This window comes from Spodoptera frugiperda, chromosome 7 (assembly GCF_023101765.2).
Source record: "Spodoptera frugiperda isolate SF20-4 chromosome 7, AGI-APGP_CSIRO_Sfru_2.0, whole genome shotgun sequence".
Classification (NCBI taxonomy): domain Eukaryota; kingdom Metazoa; phylum Arthropoda; class Insecta; order Lepidoptera; family Noctuidae; genus Spodoptera; species Spodoptera frugiperda.
In genome coordinates, this window is record NC_064218.1 from 8,338,728 (window position 1) to 8,364,907 (window position 26,180).

Genomic DNA, 26,180 nt, shown 5'->3' on the forward strand with positions numbered 1-26,180 from the left:
TAGTAACCCTGAAGTAATTTACTTACTCTGTTAAAGTTATACCCAATCATAGCTTCACGAGATTGTCTCTGTCTATCATTAGATAATTTGACAAGATTAAAACAAAACAGGAACATTAACCAATTCCAAAATTGACTTGAATAATTATAATAGTTAATGACGCACTTAGTTAAAACTGGTTCAACATGATTTACATGTAGGATGTGGAATGCTTTGGGGGAGTGAACATCTTGAAGCGCCACGAAAGAGGCTGGTTATGGATTATCTCCAGCGGACTAGCTGGAGAATCTAATGTGATAATGATGGAAGCTACTTTGGAACTTTGATATAATCTAAATATTTGGGTGTGGTGTGTATTGTTGTATTACAGAATGATCAACAATAGATCAGTTAAGTTTAAAAAAAAATAGGGAATCTACATCAAATAAATTCTTCATATTGCTCTTATTCGTTTTCATTAAAAGTCCAAGTAATGAATTAGTTATAACAGTTTTTTTTATTATAATAACTGGTAAACGCCGCCTATGGACAATAGAGGCGTTAATAGTGCGTTGCCAGCCTTAGGAATTTAAAGGGATTGGGAAGATTGGGTAGGGGGGTAATTGAGCCTCCATGTCATAAGTCATTCTTACCAGATTTGTTCACAATTAAGCGAGTTGTGCGGCATTGTCACATTTCTTTATCGTGACAGTTGGCGCTTTTGTAATGGCCCAACAAAACCATTTATGTAATTGCTTTATTACGAATTGTATATTTTCATTCAATATTTTTTTTTGTGCTAGTTTAGTTTTGTAAATGTAGTCTCTCAAAAATAGAGCAGGTATTTTTTAAGAACTGATACATAGTAATGAGGGTGTAATACTCTTTATCAAGAATGTTAGCATTGTTCATCATTAAAATTAAGACGAAAATATAAATTCAAACATTATATCTACAAAATATAATAGTATATATTGGACAGGATAACTGTTGGTAAATACTTTATTCTCTTGGCTCGGTAGCATTATCCTGTACCAAGTTATAGGAAAATATAATACATGTTCTAAAAACGTATTACTCTATAGCATATTTTTTTCATAATATTTTTTAACAAAATAAAATATAAATTTGTAATATGTACTTAAATGATAAATTTTATTAAAAGAATCACATTGTGTCCCCTTAGTGATATATATAAAATTGATTTATAATGTATACCATTACAACTTAAAGCTTTTCCATCAGATCACATATCAGTCAGTCATCGGTTTGAGTGTAATGGTGGAAGGTCAGTTTCTGAATGTTCATGTTTGTCTAAATAAAACATAACATACACAAGAGGTATCACAACACCAAGAATGAGCATACAGCACACTAAATGGAACCACTTCAGTCCAAAGTCAGCTCCGTGGGAAGTCAACTCTTTCACCACAACCGCTTCAACAGATATCTTCTCTTTGCTTGGCAAAAGTTGAGTATCTTCTGTTGCTTGTTCATTCTGCTCAGAGTCCGTATATGGGACGACAGATGGCGCTAAAGTGCTGTTCATAACAACACTGTTGCAATCTATTGAACACTGTAATTCCTCCTTGGGAGGTGCATTTACAGAAACATTATTTTGATTTATAAGTCCATTATAATGGTTAGTGTTCAGCAGCTCCTGTATTCCAGTATGTGATGTATTGTTTGATGCTGCAGGTACCGGATCTGAGGGCTGTGTTGGAATGAGCTCTGTCAGCACAGAGTATGGTGTCACAGGTACCTTTATTGTCCGCCTCGCAAATATTTCATTATCTTTGTGTATATGGTTGATTCTTTTTAACTCTGATATCTGAAACATTCATAAATAAGTGTTAGAAAGATTTAAGATAAGATTGATAACAGGAAGTAAGTTAATTTAGTTAGTGAAAATCATAAATATGAAATCAAGCTACACAGGTAATATTATATTTTACAATACAGTATGAATGAGTACTCACAGAACAATAAAATCGCAACGCAATAGCTTGTAAGGTGTCTCCTTCCTGGACTTGCGCTTCTATAAAATGCTCCTGGGATTTTATTCTATGCAGTTGTATTTCGTTGTGATCACCGTCTTCTGATTTCTTCCCCATGGCATAAGCCACCATATCATCGCCGCCTTGCATTGAGCGAGCCCTTCACAAACAAACACCATTGTCAGTAACACGTAAACAACATTACACTTCACTAAATTAGTGCTATGTCTTACTACACTTACCTTTGCTTCATGTTCAAATGTAACACTAATAAAATCTACCATGACCTGAATAAGGAATACAAAACTACCTGTCTGTTACCCAGTTTCAATGAATTTTAAGATATAAAAATGTAAAACAGCTGTTGATTCATTCAGTCTTGGACAAAAATTTTGACAACTGCTACATTTCATTTTCATGTTAGTATGACGTAAGGGTTAGGGTTGCCAGAACTGATATAATTATGTTACTGCCTGTCTATGACAACTAGTGCTATTTACATTGAAGGACGAAAATACAACGTTCCTTTTTTTATTTTTACTTATTTTGTAACAAGGAGTTTAAAATAAAATCCTGAAATTATTATTTGTTCATTCTGGTTTGTGACAGAGAGCGCCACTGCAGCAATGATTTAAAACGTTTGAAAAACGCGGTAACGAGGACTAGGGTCCTGGCTTCTGACTCAAAATATAACAAACATTGTGTAGCTTTATTAGTGAATGAATGGACGGTGTGTGAGTAACGTTGAAATGATTTGTTTTTTAATGGGTAGGTGCGGCCGTGCGGCAAACGTGACGACAGCAACGCTCGACTAATAGTAAGCAATTGACGCTGCCCATGAGCACCCGTAGCACCATAATGTGTTATAAATGCGTTGCCGGCCTTATGGGAATAGGTATATTAAGGATTGGGGAAAGGAGAGTAATTTTGGTAATCTCACTCTTCGAATATAAAATTATTAAAAATTTCGTAACGTTCTTTTTTCCACAGGGTGAAAGTGACTTTACCTGGAATGGGCCTAAGGTTTCCTCTATGACTTATTATACTAGTCTACCCTGCTCGTTCAAAGGTAATACACGATTATCAATAATAATCATGGATAAGATAGCTGAGGAATAATCTTAATCTTGTATCTTGCACTTCAAAGGTCGTAACGATTTTTTATTTACACTGAAGTACACAGATAACACAGATACTCAGGTGAGGTAGTGCGGGAGTACCTACCTATCTCCACTTTACTGTAGACCACAGAGAATCAATTTTGTTTCTGATAATAAACAATAAGATGATGGCATGGCAGCTGACCTACATTCTGTTCTTTTACAGTTTGACTGCACGATTGGCGCCGTGCAATATGTAGCAGGTTCGATTCCCGCACGGAGCAACTCTTTGTTCTTTGCTCTGGGTGTTATGTGTATCTGAACTTGTATGTTTGTACACATACACATACATTAATGAATTTTCTCCTGTGTGGTGCACTCACCACACAGAAAATTCTAGTGTAGGACGTTGTTTTTTAAAAAAAGAGAAGAAAAGAAAGAAAGATAACTTAAAACGATTAGTTCACTACTCCTTTAACCATCACTATTGATCGTCCCACTGCAAGGTAAAGACCTCCTTTCACTTTTGTGTACCGCTTTTTGCGGCCAATCTTTATTATATATTAATGATAAATGAATAAATAAAACAAAAAAGGTCGTTTTCGATCATTTCGTTATAATTTAATAACTCCGAGTATTTTACACAACAGTTACAGAACATAAATACCTTTGGTATTGCGCCATAGAGGTGGTAATAATTGCACATAATTAATTTCCTCTAGCTACATTATGTACAAAAAATACATTGATACAAAATCGACATCTTGATCACTAGTTTATAGGTAACGTTAGTTTTATGTGAGTACATTCATTACAATCGCTATAAAATGATTATGGGATGTTAGTTCTATGTAGAAGATATATTTAATTATAACATTATAATAGATACCCTTACATTAAATTTTTCAGTACTACTACAGTTCACTTTTGTTTTATTAGGAAACTTTAGAAAAATGAGGAATGAAGGCGTTTTTTTTTTATCTTTTGGGTAAGGACTAATGCGTTCTTTTTGTAATAAAAGCACACTACTGAGGTAAAGTTGCCATTCTGAAAAATTAATGCAAAAGGTTGTCAATATTTTAAGTCAACATTTTTATAGGTACTTAAATATTTATCGTGTTACAAAGATATTGTTTTAGAATATTATTTAATTGCTTCATGCTGATTTTTACATAAAAACAAGTGCATAAAAAATTAAGTTAAAAAAGTATCGGGAAAAAATCACAATAAATTAAAATTATCACAGTAATTATTCACTAAACGTAATTCCATAATATCTTAGAAGCACAATTGACGCTCACTATTATAGATGTTTTTTTTCACATTTCGAGTATTACTATCACAAAAAAAAACTTATAATAAACATTATAAAACGAAATGTGTGATATTTTAAAATAAATTAATGAGATAGACGTAAATTCACAGATGGATCAGACTTAGAAAATATACAATGTAGTCACAAAATGCGTTAAAAATGTGCAGCAATTTTGAAGATGACTATCGAATTAAATAATTCATAATATTATAAAAAAAAAATTGTATATATAATTGCCAAATCAATTAAATAAATAAAAAAGGAATTCATTAACAAAATAAATTATTTTTTTCAATAAATAATCGAGTATGTGCTGAAAACATCGCAGCGTTAACGATACAGTCGTCGACGTATAATTAAATTGATTTACAAAATGTTACTATTTACATTTTACATAGCGGCACGGGATTGCATCGTAGCAAAATATTTACAATACCAATTAAATACTGTACAGATTTGTGCCCAAACTTCAATTGGTGACGCTTTCCATAACTAGAATGATTCCACCCTTAAATTAGAATTACTTAACGTAATAAAACACAGAGTATTGTTGATATACTTAAAATAAATGTGAAATACGCGTTTAAATTACATTGGTACAGAATTTTCAGATACTTTTAATAATGAACCTTTAGGGCTTAAGATTGCGAAATTTATATCAAATCGTTGAATAAAACGCGATAAACTAAACTGATGTTTGTATAATTTAATTTTGATAAGAAAAACAAGTTCACTATATACATTTTGAATAATTAACGCTTAGAAGTTGTTTATTTCCTACAAAAAGTTTATATTTTCGAAAATATCATTAAATACATACGGAATGACTTTGTTTTAGGTATAGCTACATAATAAGAAAATTGAATTCGCTACTTCTACAGAACATGTGCAGTCTTCTAAACAAAGGGGGTACAATCATATAATAAGTTTTATTTCTTATTTTAATAAATAACCATTTGTTATGAAATGTTTCGTAGTAAAAATATGGAATTGGCATAATTCAAGCTTTAATTCATCATTTTCGACATCAAACATGATGTTTCATGCAAATCGGAACATAATTGGATTTGATGATATAATAAATTGAAATAGATAATGAAATCAGATATTAATTTAAAATAACATGATCACAAGGAGGCTAGGTGGACAAACTTGTGACAATTGGTTGTGGTAGAAAAACAAGGAAGCGCGGAAATTATAACAATTATAAGGGCGTTGCATATACATATCACAGGTTGCGTCTAAAGGCAAATATAGACTTTCAGCTCAAATCTATATTTGTCTTGAGATACAGTATGAATCGTGGAATAATTGCAAACACTTAGTAAGCATTTACTTAAGAAAATTGCCATTTTTTAACAACTGGGTGATAATAGGTCATATTTGTTAGAGTTATCTTTTGAGTACGATATTATCAACACGTGTTCCTTATAGGGCCTAATAAAAATAATTAAACAATCTATCTCTATCTAAAATCTGATCAAGATCGAGTATTGACATTATTTGTATGGAGTTGCCATTATTTGAAAGCCATTGGTCAATATTTTGTTTGGCAGTTTTCGTAAGTACTTATTTATAAGTATATGCAATTTCCCACTAGTCACACTGTACATACATAATATACATAATACTAGGGTGACGATGGTCAGCGGTTATACATTTTTACACTAGGTAATAGCGGCATGTCATCTTAACACTACGATATATAACAAAATGTTACACTAACTAAAATTCACGGGCTACTCACGTACATTAATGGAGGAAAGCTCTCCTAGTTTCGAGTCACATAGGGACCGATTTCGCGCGTCGCGTCTAGGTCGCGCAGCCTATTGGTAGTAATAACTAGTAAAGCTTTTCTCTATTAATTTACGTGACTAAGTCGTGATTTTTAGTTAGTTTAGAATGTCTCAAGTTATTATAAAAAAAAAATGTTACATTCTACATTATTACACATACACTCCTTAAGAAAAAAGCCTTTCAAACTAGTTCTTATTGGAATGATTAAAATTCACTTTTAACACTTTAGTAATAAGGTTGAATATGTAATAACGTACAATAGTGTAATCTGAAAACGATTGTGAGTTTATTTGAAACATTAATCGGGGGACCATTATACACAGGGTACACGAGATCCATAAAAATCTTATGTCTATGGCAAGACTATAATATTCATCCTTTTTTATTTTTTCTCATATTATTTTGTTTTCTCTTCACCACTATTTGCATTCATTTGCAATCTAATAATTTGAATTGCGCGCAATATTATAATTTAGAAGCAATAAAAGATTTAGTAATACTGGTATTGCCAACTCTCAGCATTTCACATTCATCTTACTTCTATTGAAATCATTCCATGAGATTTTTTTTTTATTAAAAACTGGATTTTGAAACTTGACGTTAGGAACTTTAAAACTGTGAAGAGTCAATGATTACAATTGAAGGCAAATAGTTTCACTCAGAGTGGGACTCGGGTTGCTCTTGACTGGGCTGTTTCTGACTCTCACGTATATAAAAACTGTAATAAATCGTTTTCTTACCAGTTTTAGCGATTACTCCCTTTCCCACTATGCCTGAGCGCGTAGTAGGCAAGTCTTGGAGGAATCGGACCTCGCGACCTCACGCGTTGTCGAACCCTTGGAAGTCCCCGGGCCAGTTCTCCCGTCGCGCGGCGCGGTCGGAGCCAGTGCACGCGAAGAACGCGTCACCTTCGAAGGGATCTGACTCCCGGGTGAAAATGTTGATGGAGTCAGACTTACGAATGTCCCGGTTATTGGTGGGAGGAGGGCGAGGGCGGAGGGGTGGGAGGTCTCCTTCCTCTTCCTCCGCGATGGAGGCTGTTCTAGGTCGCGGTGCGGCTGCGAAGTCGTCCTCGAACATGGAGCGCGGGGAGATAGAGTCCGAATCGAACCGGAACCGCGTGGCACTCTGCTCGCTGTCGCGCGCGCGGGCGCTGCTCACTGATACCGGAGATGCAGTAGCATCTTCAGGCTCGAATGCGAATCTGAAATAAACCGAGAGCTTAGTATGAGTATTTTTTACGTTTAAGGAGATTGAAACGAGAGCGCGTTCTGCGCTCTAATTAGTTGATTTATTCAAGCTGACCAATCAAAGCACCGAATGCGCTCTCGTTTCGATTTCGTTAATCGTAACGTAAACTCATACTAAGTATAATGTATATTGTGTATGTATTATTCAAGTATAATAAAACTTAAAATGTAATATCGTTCACACAAAATAACTGCACATACCTGGTGCCCTCTAAATTGGAGTAAGGCGCTCTCTTCTTGCCAGTAGGTGTGGGTGTGTCGTTGAAATCGTTATCGAAAGGCGAGGTGTGTTCCCGTTCTCGCGGGGAGAAGTCGTTGGAGAAGCGATAGTCCCTCGGCCTGCGCGCGTCGTCCCGGCGGGTGCGGCGGCGGGAGTCCCGCGGCGGGTCGCGCGGGGCTTCGCGGTCACGTTCCCGGGACGACGACCGACGGGGACCTGAACGACGACCCGACCAGCCTAGCGTCGAACCATATCTGCGAATAGGAATAAATAAACCTTATATTTAAAGTATCCCATTACCTTTGCTCCGTATGAATGAGTTTTAGCTAATAATTGCCGTGTGATGCATTTGCCTATCCCTTCGAGGATAAAAGGCTAAAATATATAGTAAACAAACCTCCTTTCAGCAGAATCTTCACTTTGCCGCAATTCAGCACGACGTCTCGTCTCCCGCCAACCGAGTGAACCGTAATTTCTCTCTGGAAAAATGTTTTAAAACGTAAATAGAATTTAAAAGTCCCCTTTGAATACAATAAGAACGTCATTACAATAAGTAAATGCAACACAATGCAATAACACTGACCGTCTCTCCTCCAGCGTTGGTCTGGCCACCGGTCTCTGGGTGACGATCGCCCAGACCCGCAGCCGTCACTGTAACTGGATATCATTTGATATGACTACATAGTAAAAACAAAATTGCTATCTCTGTCCCTATGTTTTTGTATGCTTAAATCTTTAAAACTACGCAACGGATTTTGATGCGTTTTTTTAATATACGAATATAGAGTAATTCAAGAGGAAGGTTTATATCTATAATACGTGTATACGTGTATAATATATTACCAATGCACCCATGTAAAGCTGGGGTGGGTCGCTAGTTAAATAAAAACAATACAATTCTAAATACATACTTCTAAATCTAGTAAATAGTCTGTGTGAGTGTAAAATAACTAGATAACATATTATTATACTCACTCTTCATCCTCATCATACGAGTGCCTAGGTTTCCTGTGTCTATCCCTGTCCTTGTCTCTATAGTCTTTAGGCAGTCTCTCTCTACTCCTCGAGTCCCTATACTCCCTCTCTCTGCTGTATGTCCTGTCTCTGTCCCACGAGTCATTCTCTCTGTCCCTACTCCTACGATCTCTCCTGTCCCTATGATCCCTGTGGTCCCGTTCCTTGCTGACGTCACGCCGGTCCCGCCCACTGCCCGAGTCTCGCGCTGAGTCTCTCCTGTCTCTAGCTGAGTCTCTGCCATCTCTACTCATGTCTCTCTCTCTGTCTCTCATGTCGCGTTTGTCTCGGATTTTGTCCTTTTCTCTCCCACTGCCTGAGTCTAGACATTCTCTTGAGCCAGATGAATTGTGTCTGTAAAGTAAACGTTAATCAGATTAGCTCGCTAAAGGTAAGCGTCCACAGGCCTGTATCGTACGCATTCCGTATGACGTCATCAGTACGCATGCTGCTGATGCGGATCAGTGGACGCAGTTGTATGAGTTTCTATACAAGACAAACTAAAATCCATCGAGTGCGATGCGTACGATGCGGGCCTGTGGACGCGTACCTTAAGGCTCCGATCGACAGATTTTTTGGTTGAATTTCACATGTAATTATTATCAACATTATTCTACAACTATTTTTTATTAGGTCGCAATATTCATGACGTCATACCTGGAGTCTCTGTCTCTATGTGAGGGCGGTCGCTGCAACCTCGTGACGGGCGGCAGTTCTTCGTCCCACGGCGAGACGTCGCGGGATGATGACGATGTTTGTACTGCAAGTTATGAGCATATTTTTAGGGACGCTTTGGTTTTGTATTGTATGGATTATGAGGTGATGTTACTTAAATATTAATAAATGAATAAATAAAAGTATAAATCAATAATTGCTAGAGAAATTATGATTAAGTTTACTCGTTACTTTCGTCATTAATACGAGTGGAGAATGATAAAAAAGGAGATTGCTTGATGAGATGACGTTTGATAGGGAAAAATAGAAATATTTGGTTTATTATGTTGAGTCTAAGTAATCTCTATATATAAAAATCAATTGCTGTTCGTTAGTCTCACTAAAACTCGAGAACGGGTGGACCGATTCGGTAAATTTTGGTCTTGAATATTTGTCCAGAGAAGGTTTAAAAGGTGACAAAAAAAAGGTTTGAGGTGGTACGAAATTTTCCGGGCCAGCTAGTATGAAATAAACGAATAAGTATAGTAAGTGAGTTACCGATGGGCGCCCGTGCGGGCGGGTCGTGGTGCCTGCGTCTGGGTCTCGCGCGCGGCTCGGAGTCGCGCGAGTCGGAGGAGCCGGCCGAGGGCGGCGCCGCGCCCAGCACGGCCCAGCGCCCGCCGCGACCCGCGCCGCCCCCGCGACCCACGCCCACCACCGGGCCTAGCTTCTCTGCACACACAAATACATAACTTACTAAAGTGCCCTGTCAATTATTTCTGTCTCACATAATATAATCTATTTTTGACTACTTCATTAAAGTTTCAAAAATGACGATTGACTAACGACAGTGTTAGCTAAACTGTGCCAACGTTTTCAGGTACTTTATTAACTGCTTTAGTACGTAACTGGCGACGTCGCCATAACGTCTTAATGAGTCAGAACTTTTATGGCACTAAAGGAATAACAACTTTATGAAAAGGAGCCTACAATAAACTAACCTTTAGTATCAGGCGAGGACCCGCTGACGACATCACTAATAGATCCGGTAGACAGTCGAGTGGGCGGAGCCAAGTCTCTCACGGGCAACGGGACAATCTCCACTACTGGTTCTTTCTTCTCCTCAATTTTCTTCTCTTCTTCCCTCTCTTTCACAATAGGACTCTTCCTAAACGCATCCTCCACGTGTGTGAAAGAGAGGGAACTATTATCGATGCAGTCGAAAAAGTCGGAATTGTCGAATCCGTCGGATTTCTCGTCCGACCTTTTTCTTTCTTTCGGTAGTTCTGGGGGTAGGGACTCGAATTCATCTTGCGGGGGCTCCGTTATTGTGATCTCGCGTAGTGCTGCATACCTAGCAACAAAAGTTATTTTTTAATAAAATTTATAACGGTTGCGTTAAGCCAATTTGCACTTCATTTACATATAATTAAGGTACATTTTAGCATGGCATGGAAACAACAGAATACAATTTACTTAGGAGAACAAAACTTAAACAAAACCTAGTCTTACCTATCATTAGTATCTTCAAGTTTAACATCGACATGTCCGTTATCCCGCGGCGACACGCTCCTTCTAGACTTTTCTATCTGTAAAGTCTTCATAACAGATTTAATATCTTCAATCTTCGCATCAATCTGCGACGGTTTGGGACTTACAGAATTACGGAACATGTTAAAAGAATCCAGTGTTAATTCATCTAAAGTTTTCAACGGACTACGAGCCGGCTCTTTACTTTCATTTTCTCGCTCCTGATTGGCTCTCATAAGATTATCTATTGCCGTCAGCTCTTTCTCATCCGAATCCTGCTTCGGTTCACTCTCTAACGCGTCAATAGGGTCCAAAATAGATTTAGCTTTTAATTCTTCTTCCTGTATTTCTCTAAAGGCTGCGTATCTATCGTACGAAGGATTTGCTTTCTTGTCGAAGTCATCGAAGTTAGCTACGAATGTGTCGCTTATGTCGGCGGGCGGTGTGAAGTTGTCTTCGAATTGCGGTTTGAAATCGTTCGGGATGACGGTTGAAGGCTTCTCGAGTGGTGGAATACTTGGTGTGGGTAGCGCCGATATAACTGGTACTGGTTTCTCCTTTTCAGTTTTTAATGCTGGTTCTACGTGTATGTGCTAGAATGGAGAAATAGAAATTGCTATAGAATTTGTTTTTTTACTTTTGAATTTTTTGCAGACTTATCTCCTAGCAATTTTGATTATTATCAACTCTTGTAAAGAATCGTCAAGTCTCAAGTAACGTCACGCCTTTTATCCCCGATCGGGTAGACAGAGGCGCATATTACGTAACGTAATGCCGTTACACAATATACACCCACTTTTCACCATTTGTGTTATAAGTCCCATGTAATAGTGGACGAGTCTATTGCCATAAACTGGACACAATTCTAGACTCCGTGCCCAAAAGCCCATTCATACTTTGCCCGACCCGGGAATTGAACTCTTGTGTGGCAGTCGCACTTGCGACCACTAGATCAACGAGGCAGTGTAAAAAATCAATTTACAAATTAAGATGATGTTTATAAAGTTTACGTACCGCCCTATCATTATCGGCAGCTAAGTATGATCTGAGGTAGTCGGTGAGCTGAGGTAGAGTCATAGAAGACAAGGTCGTGGCAGGAACTCGCAATCTGGAAACACAAATATGAACCTTATTGTTATATGCATTACCGACCAAAGTCTATTTTAAGCAAGCTAATTTTATTTTGGTTAAAATATATGTAGTATAAGGTGATAGGGAACTGTTTCTACTAGTAGGGTTAGAAGTAATCTAATTAATGATATTATGGAAGCTATAGTTCGCTCGCTTCGGTCGATCACTGATTAACTTTGGTCATACAATACCCATTTACCGACCATGTCGAGTTCATTTACTACTGACTAGCAGCAGTCGAAACTCAACTTTAAATCAGCGTACTAAAGTACATTTTTCAATATTATCTAGGTACCTGTGAGCGAGTTCATCCATGGTGCAGGTGAGTAGTTGGCTGAGGGTGATGTCGAAGCGTCGCGCGGTGGGCAGGGGAGGGGGGGCCGGCGTCAGGTACTCGTCCTCGCTGCTGTACGTAGCGCCCGATGAGAGGCGGGGCTTCATACTGCGGTCCGCCTGTACCAAGTTTCTTATGTTATAGTTGCTCAGGGTGTCCACAGCTAATGTTCAAAATAATTCCCTGACTTTTCCCTGACTTTCCCTGACCATTTTTTTAAATTTCCCTGACCAAATTTAGGCCGTGTTCAAACCAAACTGACTGTAACTCCTTTTATTTCCATACATATTCAGTTTTTCGTTTACATATAACCGACAATACGTTATTACATGTTCTTTAGTACAGTGGGACTCATAGTAAGCCTGCTCACATTCGGCGGCTTACAGTTAGTTTGGTTTGAACACGGCCTAATCATTCAAGTAGGTATGTTTTATTTGTAAAGTAGTTTATAAGTTGTGTAAAACTGCATACAGGTAATATTTTAATTTCTTTTATTTTATACTAGCTGTGCCCGCGACTTCATCCGCGTGGAATAGTTATTTTAGGCATTATATTTATTTTTGCAAACAACTTTCTCAGCTTCATAAATTATAGCTGTTCCCCACGGTTAATTTGTGCATTGAAAATTCGTGATAGCACTTTATTATGATTATAAGGAACAATCCACACTCATTTCTATACTATATGTGTTTCCACTGTTTTCCGGAAACCTGCGCCTATAGGTTGGGTAACCGCCACCCCGTTTTGTGTTTCAGAAATAAAATTCCTAGGGTACTTTTTAGATGGGCTCGCTCCATACGCGTTATAGCAGTGGTAAGTCCCCTCTTTGAAGAGTGGCTTGAGAAGACTCACTGCGTCCTCACCTACCGCCTGACGCAGGTACTTACCGGACAGTACCGGAAGTTTCGGTTGGTACCTGTTTCGAATTCGGCGGGAGGAAACACCCGGGCGTTTCGTCTGGGTGTCGTCATTGCGAGGACCGCGTGGAAGATATGGTGGAGCATACAGTGGCGGTGTGCATTGCATGTGCTGAGCATTGCCATGTCCTTAGGGATGTGAATGGCGACGGTAACCTCTCACGTCCGGCTCTAGTTCAGGCCAAGGTGCGGAGCGAAGGGGAAAGGGACGCCGTCTCCCCTTCTCGAAGCAGTCATCCTAGCTAAGGAGGAGGCGGAGCGCATGAGGGAACGATCCTCATCACGCCCCAGCCGCCGCAGAAGACACTCCGGGCGTTGAGGATCGCGTGACGATCCCCGGCCACCGTAAGTGCGGGTCTGCGGACGGCGAGTAAGAGTAGCTCGTCGCCCGATCAAAACCAGACCCGTGCGTACCGGGGCCCCGGTAATCTTTTTATTTGAGTCGGGGCTCAAATCAGAACGGAGTGATTTCTACACTCCTTCTCGCTTCACCCAAGGCAGGCGTAGCCAACGGATGATTTTCCCCCCTCAAAAAAAAGAAAAAGTACTTTCTAGAACAAATGTTTTCTTTCATACATGGTGACGCAAGGTTATGAAATCCTTAAGGACCATATTTTTATACGCTATCATATTTTTATGACAATAAATTGAAGAATTGGATTTTTTTGTTTGTCAAATGTTTCAGCCGATATTATTGCACTATACGTAGAATCTGGTTGTACTTTGTTGGACAGCCACAATAAAATGTGGGCGTGTGGTAAACCGCTTTTTTGCCCTTCTACGCTGTAAACAAACGCTTTCGATGGTCAATGATCAAAAAATGTTTTACTTCGTTAGTAAGACTATATTTTTTGAGTATAGCTACACCAGGCTCCACGTCGTTCGGAAACAATGCCTCTCCTCCTGGCAGCGTCGTGTTTCGCACATCATGCGGCGCGGGTGAATTTTATATCGAAGTTATTTTAAAATTGTAATATCTTCTAAGATGTTTATCGAAGTTTAGTGATGTCAAAGACAATTTTGTTCACAATTAAATACTCTTAATGAACAACACATTTATTTCGATAAAGATTAATATTTTTTCGTTAATACAACTCTTAACAAATAATGCATTAATTTCGACCCAGTTTGATTACCATAAAAACGATTCTAGTAAGTAAATCCTAAAAGATAGACATATACTGTCGCGGACTTATTTTTAGATTATTTTAAGAGGAATAATTCTTTCATACATATAATTTTCGTATCTTGAACCATTTTCGCAGCGCACGCAACGGAAGCCCTCAAGAATTAATAATTTCCCCCGCTTTGTCCACATTTTCCTTTATTTCTTCGCTCCTAATAGTTATAGCGTGATGTTTTATAGCCTATAGCCTTCCTCGATAAATGGACTATCCAACACAAAAAGAATTATTCAAATCGGACCAGTAGTTCCGGAGATTAGCGCGTTCAAACAAACAAACAAACTCTTCAGCTTTATAATATTAGTATAGATAGCAAATATATTGAGATCGGTATTTATCACTTAGGAACTCTTTCTTATTAACAATTTTATAACATAAGACATTGCATAAACTGCATAAGACTTAAAACAAAATCAACAGTTTCAGTAGTAAAATTATAATACTTAAACCAAAATCAACAGTTTCAGTAGTAAAATTATAAGACTTAAACCAAAATCAACAGTTTCTGTAGTAAAATAGAGTAATCTAATTATGACAATAAAATCATAATATAGTTTACTCTCAATCTGAAAAAAAATGCTTCTATGGCCTGGATTAAGCGTCGGACCAGAGCATAAAATTAAATCCCTCATTTCACAATCACTGGGAAAAAATCTCAATTTTCCCTGACTATCCCTGACTTTCTCTCCTTTCCCCTCAATTTCACTGACTTTCCCTGACCACCTTAAGCTTCCCTGACTTTTCCCTGACTTTCCCTGACTTTCCAGAATGTGGACACCCTGTTGCTGTATAGAGACCAAGGGTAGCTTCGTCTGACCAGAACCAGACCCGGATCAAAGAGCCGCCAAACCGTCACGGATACGGCCCAGTAGAGCTGATACCCGGTCATAGTTGCGGGTTAAGCGTAATAAATTAACCCGACGTAAGTTAGCACGGGGTGGTTTACTCAATAAGAGTCTGACACTCCTTCTCGTCTTAACCAAGGCAGGAGTTGGAGTATACAATCAGTAATTTTTATAAAATTTCAACTTTGGCGCCAATAAAATCTAATAGCATTTTTGTAAGTTATCGTTAAAAAGTTGAGGTGTCATATTAAAACTATATTAAAAATTACTAATATTTTAATTATTACGAACTAATATCGACTTGGATAGAGCTTGATTTTGACAAATTGCTTAATCTGTATATACAATTGGAAATTAGTTCTTATTCTCTCTTACCAATGGTTCTCGTCGCATGGCAGGTTTGGGCAGTGGTGGGCCAACGTCCTCATCCTCGTGGTCGTGTGGGGGTCGCGGCGGCGGCCTGGACCCCGGCAGCTCGCCCACCTTCTTCGGCGGCAGCGGCGGCGGGGGGGACGCGCTGTCCGCACTCAACTTGTGGGCCTGGGGCCTCTGGCGGACCGTGCTGCCCTCTGTGCTCTGGAAATACAAAGTATTGTCTAAATATTTGGCTGAAGGTAATAGTTTAGTTACCGCCAAATTGTAGCAGTTTGAAGTAGTAAACTGCTGTGTTGTCTATAGAGTAGCAATGAGTAGCATGTTGTAGTGCTTGTGGTTGTTGGTAAAACACGCAACGAGCGAGAGTTGGAGCTGGTGTGTGACTAGCCGTACCTGTCTCTGCAGCCGCGGGGACTTGGGCGCGGGCTCCGGCGGCAGGGAGACCTGCAGCGGCCCGTTGAACACGTTGCTTGACTCCGGCTCCGGCTTGTCCAGCGTCGCCTCCCTACTCAGCTTGCTCTTGAGCTCATCTACTCTCAGTACACTCGACTTCGGGAACTCCTGCATACTTGTGAAGGGATCGTCTTTGAATGAATCCGAAAACGGATCAGTGTTATCGAAAGGATCGGTCTCCGCAAACGGGTCGGACGAGAAAAAGTTTCCCGAGAACATGGCAGACTGCGTCGGCTTGACGATCGCGACCGAGCCGCCCGAGTGCCGCGACAGTGACGTCATCGTCGTCGCCGGCCCGTAATGCTCTATCTTAGTGTCTGTGGTCACCGGCAATATGTCTGATATTAGACTCTGTGTCGACACGAGGTCTTTGAGCACTTTCTTTGGCGGATTTTTGAGCTCCTGAAAGAAGAGTTTTTTGTCAACGTAAGGTTTACTCCGGCCGGTGCCGAGGGGGTCTAGTTCCGTGAATACGTCGTAACTGAGCGACTGCGTCGTGGACGCGCCGGCCTGGCATACCTGTAACACAGCCAGTCACCATAACACTAAGTATATGTAGACGTGGAGCGCAATTTTGATTTCAAACTAAAGAATTGCTCGATCGTTGTAGATGCGAGTAATTCGAGAATTGACATTTAAATTAAAATCGTTCTACAATGATGAAAGCGTGCGTCTAACACATAACCGTAGACAGTGCGTTCGTAGTGCGTACACCGGGCGAAGTAGTCGTGCGGGATAGTTGCAGCGAAGGAGCGTCGCGCGACGTCGCGGTACCAGCAGACAGTGGCGCGCGGCGTGTCGAGCTTGCGTCATGCTTCGGTAGAAGGTTCTCGTACAGTAAGGTAAGCGTCACGTCCACATAATTCAGTCTTATAGCATACAGACCAGACGTCACAGCACAGGGACCTACTACCCACACCAAATATAATTGCGAGTGTCTTTAAAAACATATCAATTATTATTATTTTATCCAACACACGGCCCAATTCTCTAGGGCTTCCTTTGTAACAAATAAGTTTACTCGCAAGAACATTTGGCGTGAGTACTCGTCAAGCAATACCAGAGAGATCATGCACTATGGGGCACTAGGAGAGTATCACTTACAAATAACATCAACGAACACAAAGTACACAGCCTTGCCAAAATAACTATACAACTACAAGGGAAACGTTTTATTGGAAAAAAGGTTGTATTACTATTATAATATGTATTAAAAGTTTCATTAATTCTGTCCTATACTTCAGTACATTTATAAGTTAAAATTGATACTGCATATCTTTTTTTTTTTTTTTTTTTTTTTTTACATTTAATGGGTCGACGTTTGACCGCTATCTTATATCATTGTCGACTTCAGGAAATTTAATAGAAGATTCGGAGCTTTTTAATTATATTTTCTTCTATTCTCAAACATCTTATAACCTAATTGTAGATCAACTGCCGCACTCAGAGACATTTAATGATTACTTAAACTATTCCGTAGTAACGATTTTGTATCAAAAATTATTACTAGGGATTGGGTTAAGTAAACATGAAATGATTCCGAGTATGGTGGTTAGTTAATTTGGGCCACATGGGATTCGTCTGGTCAAATGACACATTGGTTTGTGCAAGTTATGTGGTCAATAAACTAATAGATATAAAGTAATGTTTTGTTTTTCCATTAAGTTTCCTTATATGTATTCATATCATTATAGTGTAAAACATTGTTCATGCGTTCTTGCCCTATACATAAGAGATTATGTAACTATAGCATAATAAGATAACTATTATGGATTTAAATATTATTTTAATATTTTCCTTCAAAAAATATAAAATATTCTTATTGTCGTATATCAAGTCAAGTTTATTTTTACGGCACACATTCGAAGAGAATTACTTAGGTAATGGTCTAACTAACGTTAGTACAAGTTCATTAACAAATTGCTACATTTAGCTCTAATTAAATGAACGACTTGGATTGCCGATCAATGTTTTTTATATGAAAACGACAATCGAGACGTTTGTTTTAAGTAATTTGCTATTTGACCGACAATCTATAGGATGTTTGTCGTTTAAAAATGACACGAAGTGTTGAATTTTGTTAAAAATAAATAAATATGTCTAAAGTTCTGGGTGTTTACAAAAGGATATGTATGTAAGTTTTGCTTTATATAACAAGAATTTGTTTTCCCTTTACCATACACATTATATATTGCTCTCTCACTTTATTCACATGCATATGACAAGGACAGAATATTTTAAAACATTTCAAGAAGTATCATACATAGCTAACATATTATTTTGTTACTAACCGGTGGTTCAGTGAGGTTGTCGACTAGAGCAGGTGTAGGTTCGAATTCCGAGGCAACTGTGGCGAGGTCGAAGGGGAGAGCGGGAGGAGCCTTGCCGGGGCTGAAGACGCCACGGGCTGAAGTAGGGGCGGCCGGGGTGCTACGCCCTCGGGTAGACGCCCCAGACGGGGGAGGGGGGAGCAAACCCTTCTGGAAAATTAACCAGGTATTCTGTTAGCGTGTTTTTGTTACAAAAAATAGTAAAGTAAAAACTATATGCGAAGATAAGACGAAAGTTCCTTGCAATAGTAAGTTACAGGAGATTATATTAAAGATAAAATAGATAAAATATTTTTCCTAAATCCTGCACGTGTTGCATAAATACATAAATAAAAACTTACTTGCGACGGCAACGTAGTAAAGGAGTCTCCGAATGGATCATTGGAAGGAGTCAGACCCTCGACTTGGGTCAGACCTCTTCTAAGTGAGCTGAGCTCCTGTTCCAGGTCCACCAGCTCGGCCACGCCCCCCTCAGCGCCAACGTCTGAGGTCTTGGCTGTGGTGGAGCTCGTCTCACCAACCGATGCAATATTCTGGGGAAGATAGCGATACTATCTTTGGAATTATTTACAGGTATTTTGGAGTTAGTTTGGAAGGTGTTTTTAGGGGTTTTTGTTAATAATGGTTATGTATTTGTATGATATATAAACGAATGAACTTTTCTAGAAACATATTAATACCAACTGCACTAATTTGCTTATCATATTTATGTCTATAACCTAGGTATGACTAGTGCGAATTTACAAAGATTGGTTTGGTTTTTAGGTCGAGCAAAATAATAATTATGGTCATCCAGTTTTTTTTTAATTGTCTGTATATAGTACATCATCATCAACAGACTATTAAGTGGCCACTGCTGACCAAAGGCCTTTTCTCGAACAAAAAGGTCTTCCAGGTTCTTTAATTAGTCAGTATATAATACACAATTACACATACTCTGAAATAATGCTCACTACTTATGTATAATTATCTACAATTCCGAGCACATAAGACTCATCTCAACCATAATTTACATAAAAAAATCTTATCTATTCTTTATTTTGTTATTGTTTATTTGTTCCTTAAGTCTCAAGGCTCTGTCAGAGATCATTAAATAAATGTGTGGCAACGTTCTGATATCGAACGTCCTTGCCCATGAACTGGACACAACGATGATATATCGGAACAACACAATAACTCCTTGATAACGGGTTGACAACCTCTCGTATCACGTACGGAAGGACATTGTGAAGTAATGAACGTAGTTTATGAGGACTTTTGTTTCCCGAAGGAGTAAATAAGGAATATCGTAGATAAGTAAAGCTTGTTCCTTTGAATCAATCATTATGATCCTCATCTATCATTATCATATCAGCTAAGAGACGTCCACTGCTGAACATAGGCCTCCCCAAATGACTTCCTGATAAGCTGGTTGGAAGCATCAGGAATCAGGTCGTCTGTCCACCTTGTGGCTGGACGTCTTACGCTGATCCTCACCAGCTTGTTATTGTATCATTGCCGAGAAAATCCGTTTATCACGGCTTCTAACTAAATTTTTGCAATAATAAAATACGTTCATTGCTGAACATAAGTATCCCTATTTAGACGCAGCGTGGGCAGACCTCCCACTAGGTGGACCGACGACATCGTCAGAGTGGCGGGGAGCCAGTGGATGCAGGTGGCGACTTGTCGTTCTACGTGGAGGACCAAGGGGAGGCCTTTGTTCAGCAGTGGACGTCTCTCGGCTGATGATGATGATGATGATGATGATGATGATTTAGAGAGGGTTCACTATAATTTTTACGTATGGCAGGTTACGGTTAAGTTACAAGTAGGATATCGTAAGAAAATAAAAACAGCTACTGCAGTTATAAAGTACTATAACTGCAGTGGCTGTAGATCCTGGCTTACAGGAGTTGCACTGGTTTAGGTAGTCAAACTGAATTAGTCCCAATAAACAGTGTAATTATAAATGAAACAGTTAAATAGTAACAGCTAAAGTAGAGCTTTACCAGTTAAATATTGAAACAAAGTTTGCATGCCTAAACTTTAAAACAGGTCACATCGCGTGACATATAAAAATTATCGTCGTCGAACAATGCACAGATTAAACAAACTTTGCGAATCCGTTACAACACGACAATGTTACTAAAATAATATTAGGTAGGTACAGTTTTGTAAATAAAGGTAACTTTAGGTTGTTGCACAAAAAGGTATTAGAGTGTTATTCATATGTTTATTTGCTTTGAATTATTTAGAGACAGCAGCACTTGTCAGTTGCCGTTTGTCATAATCCTTAAATCTTTTTTTTAGCGCCGGTTTTACCATCTCTATATAAGTACCTGATAAACATATGTGACAAATAGATCATACAAATTGCGTCCTTAATTTAAATTTACCAGGGACATAGCGGCTACCCAGACTTTAGACTATTTTTTAACTTTAAGTATATGTTCCTTTTTATAGTGTGTTTAGGCAGCGATTCATAACAGCAATCGGAAAAAATAACTGACACACTTACAGAATAAGTATGTAAATTGCTTGAGAAGCAAAATATACCTTGTAAGTACATTTTTATTATCTACCATAACACAATTTTACCGTCGCATGAACATTACATGTCTCCTTGAGTAGCCATAATCAAATAAATCAATACTTTTTCATCAAAGGAGTCTGTATTTCGTGTCTATTCCATTTAACACTCAAGTTGTAAAAAGGAAAAGAAATAAACTCGAATTCGTCAGACTTTACAAACATTACGTAAACCGAACATCGATCCCGCGACCTTTGGGTAGACAGCTCGGAATATTTTATTAGCGACGAGAAAACGGACTCGTAAGGATTAGTCATAAACCGTCTGAACCCAACTTAGGTATCTTAAAAATTAATCTAATTTAAATAGAAATAAGAATTGAAGTCGAATGATTTATTGAATTGAAAAAAACAGTACGATAACTGTCTTACAAAGATTTGTATTATTTTTTAAAACATTCTGTTTCAGTAAAGGAAAATGTACAAACTTGAAGCAATAAGGATAAAAAGGAAATGCCATAATGTAATTATATACTGTGACACAAAAAAATATATCGTCACGCCTTTATCCCCGAAGGGGTAGGCAGAGGTGCACATTATGGTAAATGGTAACAAAAAAAACAATAGTGAATTATCAAGGACTCTTCATGACAATAACAAAGGATATGAAAGAATGTCTATGAAAACATACATTTTTAACTTAACGTGGATCGTTTAGACTCCTATCCCTTTTTTGAGGAGAAAAAAACATCCTATGTCTTCTCCCGTACTGGGTAAGGCGAGAGTGTCACACTCTTACTGAAAAAAAAAAACAGCCTGTTCCTACTCTTGCTTTGAGCCGTAACCCCAGTAACTCCTAAGGTTGTCCGCAGCCCCGGATCGGGACACACCTATCTATCTCTATAATAAAAGAGCTAACATGCAGACAAGTAAAATTATTAGATAATTATGAGATTGCGTGCAAATGTTTTGTCGTCACCCAAACTATGAACCTTTTTGACTTGACTTGACTTTGATATCAAAATTCAAAACTATTTAGTCCGTCAGGTAATGAAAAATATTATACACGTAATTTTTTATTTTGTCGTATAAGAAAATAATATTTATATCAAACGAATCAAAGTTTAAGATAGGGAACTAAATACGTCATTACATAAACCCTTTTCTAGATCCATATGGAGAGCAACGAGTTTACTTTAAAGCAGAATTAAATTAAAACGAAAAATACGGTTCATCTTCAAAATAAATCAATATACTTTACTCGTTCTAGCTTACAAGACTATCCCTCTTTAGCACTAGGACACAAATCGATAATACCTACGTAGAACCAAGTCTATTTTAGTACTGAACACTAAAAGCCTAAATATTTAGTAGGTTTTTAATAAGAATGAACGAACGAACTTATTGGATTTTGTAATACGGAGTAAATATTTTTCCAAGGTAACGGTGTAGACGGGCGGATACTGGCTTCATTTGACCGTTTACTTCGCGAACCAAACTTTAAAACGTAATATAAAATTAACTTTATATTACCGAAAGATGATGAGTATCTGAGAAATTTCGAAAACTTAAAACCTTCAATAAACCTTTGCCAAATACCGCTTGCTTGACAGTCGGACGCTCAACTGCTTGATCAACGTCAAAAATATTGAGAGTTTTAGAACAACTATTAATTTCTTTATACACGTAGTAAACTGATAAAACTATATGTGTGAGTGAGCTTACATTAAGTATATTTAACACAAAATTCACAAAACCTTTTTCTTAATCTTCACAGACCAATCGATGATGATGAGCCACATCGTGCAGCTGTGTCCTGCCAAGCACACTGCTTGCACCAAACTAGCCTAGCTCGCTGCCGATACAATGTATGGTATACAATGTATCCGGTGTTTTGGCAACTCGATTCAACAATCCATTGCACATCACTACACAATAATACCAATACTACATGGTTACATAGTATAGTATCAATGTTTTTTGTGTACTACAATCAGTAGCAACAATTATTTATTATGCTTACGGCACGCTTTATGGTAAGCAGTTTACATTACCCACATTAAAAGCCTATAAGTGGCCACTACTGACTAAAGTCCCTTCTCACATGGAGAAGGTTTGAGCATTAATCACCACGCTTGCTCAAAGCGGGTTGACGATTTCAAACTTATAATAAAAAATAATAAGCTCAGGCTTCCTCACGATGTTTTCCTTCACCGTTTGTCAGTGGTGTGTAAATAATCTTAGAAAGTTTATGTAACTCGGAAAGTCACAACCTAACCGACCGACCCAAGTCGCACCCTAATGCATGAGAAGCAGGCATCTTAAACCTCCGGGCCACCACGACATTTACTGTAGCTTAAATTACACCTGCATTACCATAGGCCACAGTCGTATGATCAGGGCAGCATAGAATTGGTCAGTGCCAATTCTTATGCTTCACGGGGGTGTTATAAGTCTAACTAGGGATCATTTCAACTAAAAAAAAAATCGATGTTTGAGAGGAGGATCCGCTTGTCGTTATGATGGGGTATAAATCTAGCTTACCTAAGTTCCGGAGCTGCGGACTACCTAATAGTTTTACCGGGGCTCTGGCTCGAAAAGCAGGAGTAGGAACGGGGTGTTTTTTAGTCAGTAAGAGTCTGACACTCCATCTCGTCTCGCCCAAGGCGGGAGAAGGGGTACTACGTGGTAAGATTGAGAAATGTAAATGTTATCTACATATTATTACGTAAGTAAATTAAGTACTTTTGCGGTGCCCAAAAGGGCCCATAGTTGGCACCTATTATATTAAGACCAAACTACACTATGGATGCATTAAAGTGATTTGATGTACAATATTAAGATACCAATGCATAGGTACACTACTCGACTCCGAAACCTAAACTCTGAACTTCATTGCTCGACAATCGTAAGCGATCACTCGTAATTAACCACAATAACTAGTAAAAATTCTACTAATTTTCCTCCAAAAACACCGACAAGTACAAGTTACTATTCGTCTGATACGGTTACATTGTTTACAAAACAGTCGTTTAGAAATGTATGGAACGCAAAATATGTTCATTTGGTTTAATTATTCGGTTGATTTCGGCTGCGTGTTTCAGATGCCTGCATAGTTAGGCTGACGGAATCTGGCCAATCAGGGCACGGAGGTACATACCCATATTAGATTCGCGTTTGAACGCGAATAGAGACCTAAACATATTATGTTTTTATTTGAGTAACGGCATTTAGGTCAGCTTGTATATCAATTAAAATAGATCATGTTGTGCTGTAGCTACTGATATTGTATACTTTGTGAAGTAATTAATGATTCTTGTTTTCTGAGCAAAGCAAAAACTATCATAATACGCGTAGGTATCTAAATGTAATTAATTTTATAGCAAAAATATTTTATACTCCATTAAGAAAACCTTAATTAATTGGTTCGCTAACTCATAACAAAGACGGTAAAAAATATTTTAAATGATAAAGAATATAAATGAACCAATTGTGTGGAACTGTGAGAGAGCCATGCTGCGGCACGAATGGGCCGGCTCGACTGGAGTGATACCACGGCCTCATAGAAAACCGACGTGAAACAACGCCTGCTATGTGTTTCGTTGTGCGATTGAGGTTACCGGAGGCCCAATTACCCCCCTTCCCAATCCCCAAAAATCCCTAACACCCAAAAGGCCGGCAACGTACTTATAACGCCTCTGCTGTTTCAAGTGACCATGGGCGATGGCGATTCCTTACCATCAGGTGATCCGTCTATTCGTTTACCAGCTTATTCCATAAAAAATACAATAATAATAATTACCTTTGTTTTGCTTTCCGTGGAGGCGTTGGTCGTGTGTCGGACCAAACTGCTGGTGACCGTCTTGCCCTCCAACTGCTGTTTAGCCATCTCCACTTCTTTCTTCTTCAGCTCAAACACTACTTGGAATAAGTCTCTCATTGCTATTACTACCTGTAATGGAAATTGTTTGAAATGTTGAGGCTTGTCGGTCTAATATAGACCTATACATAATCGAAAATCGACATCGATGTCAAAAGAAAATTAAAATCTCGAAATACTACGTAAGTACGTAACATTGCAACCAGTTAATCTGATAGATTTTCACACAATTACAAGTTTAATTCCTTTTACTACATTTGTATTAATTGCTTAATGCGATTAGTTTCAATTTTATTACAATCCTGATTGAGCTCCTAACCTAATGTTTAATTTATGATAGGTATTTATCGGTTCCATTGTGATGTAAACCTCATATTTCTTCCTCCTAAGCATTTGAGTTAAATGAAGAGATTGGTCGCCAATACAAAACCTATTTTAACTTTTAAACAACACTTGTCCCAACGGATGAACACGAAAACTATAGTAAATTAGTACCGAAAAAGCGAGAACTATTTTTTTTTTAGAGAAAGCCTATATGGAAACCCTGCTGGTGGATTGTATGCTGAAGCTGGAACTCTTTAACTATAAAGAGTACCTACTATAAGAGTAGGTCTGGAGATATTCCAGAATTGATTACATATGACGTCGTTTTATCTTGCTCGACTCGACTTAGCGCAATGATTGCAGTAATGATGTAGATGAGCATACATGTCACCTGATCCTGATGGCGATCAGCGATCAGTGCCCACGCGTAAAGTCAGAAGAGATCCAGATACGTATTCAGCCTTTTAAAAATTAAATGGAGGACGTCCTTTTCTTAAAGATATAGAATAAAGGTCATGTTACTTACTTGACTAGCAGCTTTATCAGTCTTGATGCCGAAGAACCGATGGCCAGTGTCTGGAGAACCGAATATGTAGCCAAACGCCCTGGAGTCCGTCATGTCTTGCGCGATAAACGATATCTTGTGGACCGGATGGTGATACAAGGAATCCTGATAATAATAAAAAGGATTGTGATATACGTAAAAGATAATTGAAAAGTTTTCCAGAGTGTTGACGAGAAGGGAGATTTTTGGGTCAAGGTCAAGGTCAGACGGTTATTGATAAAATTTGAACAAAGGGCTATAACACAGAGTGTGTTATTTTATCTATTGACAGCCCAACTGTTCTGTCTCAGTCAAACCACAATCTGCCGAAGAAAAGTAGTCTTTCTTAACTAGAAGACATATACATATATTATCAATCGTAGTTTAAGCAGTTCAGGTTTACATACGACAAAGTTGAAAGTTATTTGGACCCGAATTTTCAAGCTGCCTTCCGGTGAGCGTCCCCAAACGGATGTGTTATGTCAAACCCCCCTAA

At 38.4% G+C, this 26,180-nt stretch overlaps 2 protein-coding genes across 9 annotated transcripts in view; both read right to left on the reverse strand.

Annotated features, from left to right (window-relative positions):
• Positions 1 to 1,106: 1,106 nt before the first annotated feature.
• On the reverse strand, positions 1,107 to 2,414 carry LOC118265856 (lysM and putative peptidoglycan-binding domain-containing protein 3). 2 transcript variants are annotated; one of them, XM_050694846.1, is made up of 3 exons: positions 2,287 to 2,414; positions 1,959 to 2,136; positions 1,107 to 1,810 (listed from the first exon to the last, which is right to left on the reverse strand). In XM_050694846.1, exons 2-3 carry the CDS (start codon positions 2,124 to 2,126, stop codon positions 1,241 to 1,243), a joined length of 738 nt encoding a protein of 245 aa, XP_050550803.1. In that variant the 5' UTR covers positions 2,127 to 2,136; positions 2,287 to 2,414; the 3' UTR covers positions 1,107 to 1,240. The 2 variants fall into 2 exon arrangements, with proteins under 2 accessions (XP_050550803.1, XP_035435001.2); XM_035579108.2 differs by having other exon boundaries at positions 2,219 to 2,403.
• Positions 2,415 to 3,672: 1,258 nt separating this feature from the next.
• Positions 3,673 to 26,180, reverse strand: part of LOC118265831 (protein disabled) — a 28,284-nt gene continuing 5,776 nt past the window's right edge. For 5 of the 7 annotated variants that reach the window (XM_050694843.1, XM_050694841.1, XM_050694838.1 and 2 more), the window contains 17 exons: positions 25,667 to 25,810; positions 24,739 to 24,888; positions 18,767 to 18,976; positions 18,387 to 18,575; positions 16,036 to 16,614; positions 15,643 to 15,843; positions 12,283 to 12,440; positions 11,871 to 11,964; positions 10,839 to 11,449; positions 10,328 to 10,680; positions 9,885 to 10,058; positions 9,330 to 9,432; positions 8,634 to 9,026; positions 8,242 to 8,315; positions 8,056 to 8,137; positions 7,640 to 7,912; positions 3,673 to 7,392 (listed from right to left, as the gene is read on the reverse strand). In XM_050694843.1, the coding sequence (XP_050550800.1) occupies positions 7,008 to 7,392; positions 7,640 to 7,912; positions 8,056 to 8,137; positions 8,242 to 8,315; positions 8,634 to 9,026; positions 9,330 to 9,432; positions 9,885 to 10,058; positions 10,328 to 10,680; positions 10,839 to 11,449; positions 11,871 to 11,964; positions 12,283 to 12,440; positions 15,643 to 15,843; positions 16,036 to 16,614; positions 18,387 to 18,575; positions 18,767 to 18,976; positions 24,739 to 24,888; positions 25,667 to 25,810 (4,173 nt within the window). In that variant the 3' untranslated portion in view covers positions 3,673 to 7,007. The remainder of the gene's footprint in view (positions 7,393 to 7,639; positions 7,913 to 8,055; positions 8,138 to 8,241; positions 8,316 to 8,633; positions 9,027 to 9,329; positions 9,433 to 9,884; positions 10,059 to 10,327; positions 10,681 to 10,838; positions 11,450 to 11,870; positions 11,965 to 12,282; positions 12,441 to 15,642; positions 15,844 to 16,035; positions 16,615 to 18,386; positions 18,576 to 18,766; positions 18,977 to 24,738; positions 24,889 to 25,666; positions 25,811 to 26,180) is intronic. The other 2 variants (XM_050694839.1, XM_050694844.1) reach the window with 2 other exon arrangements.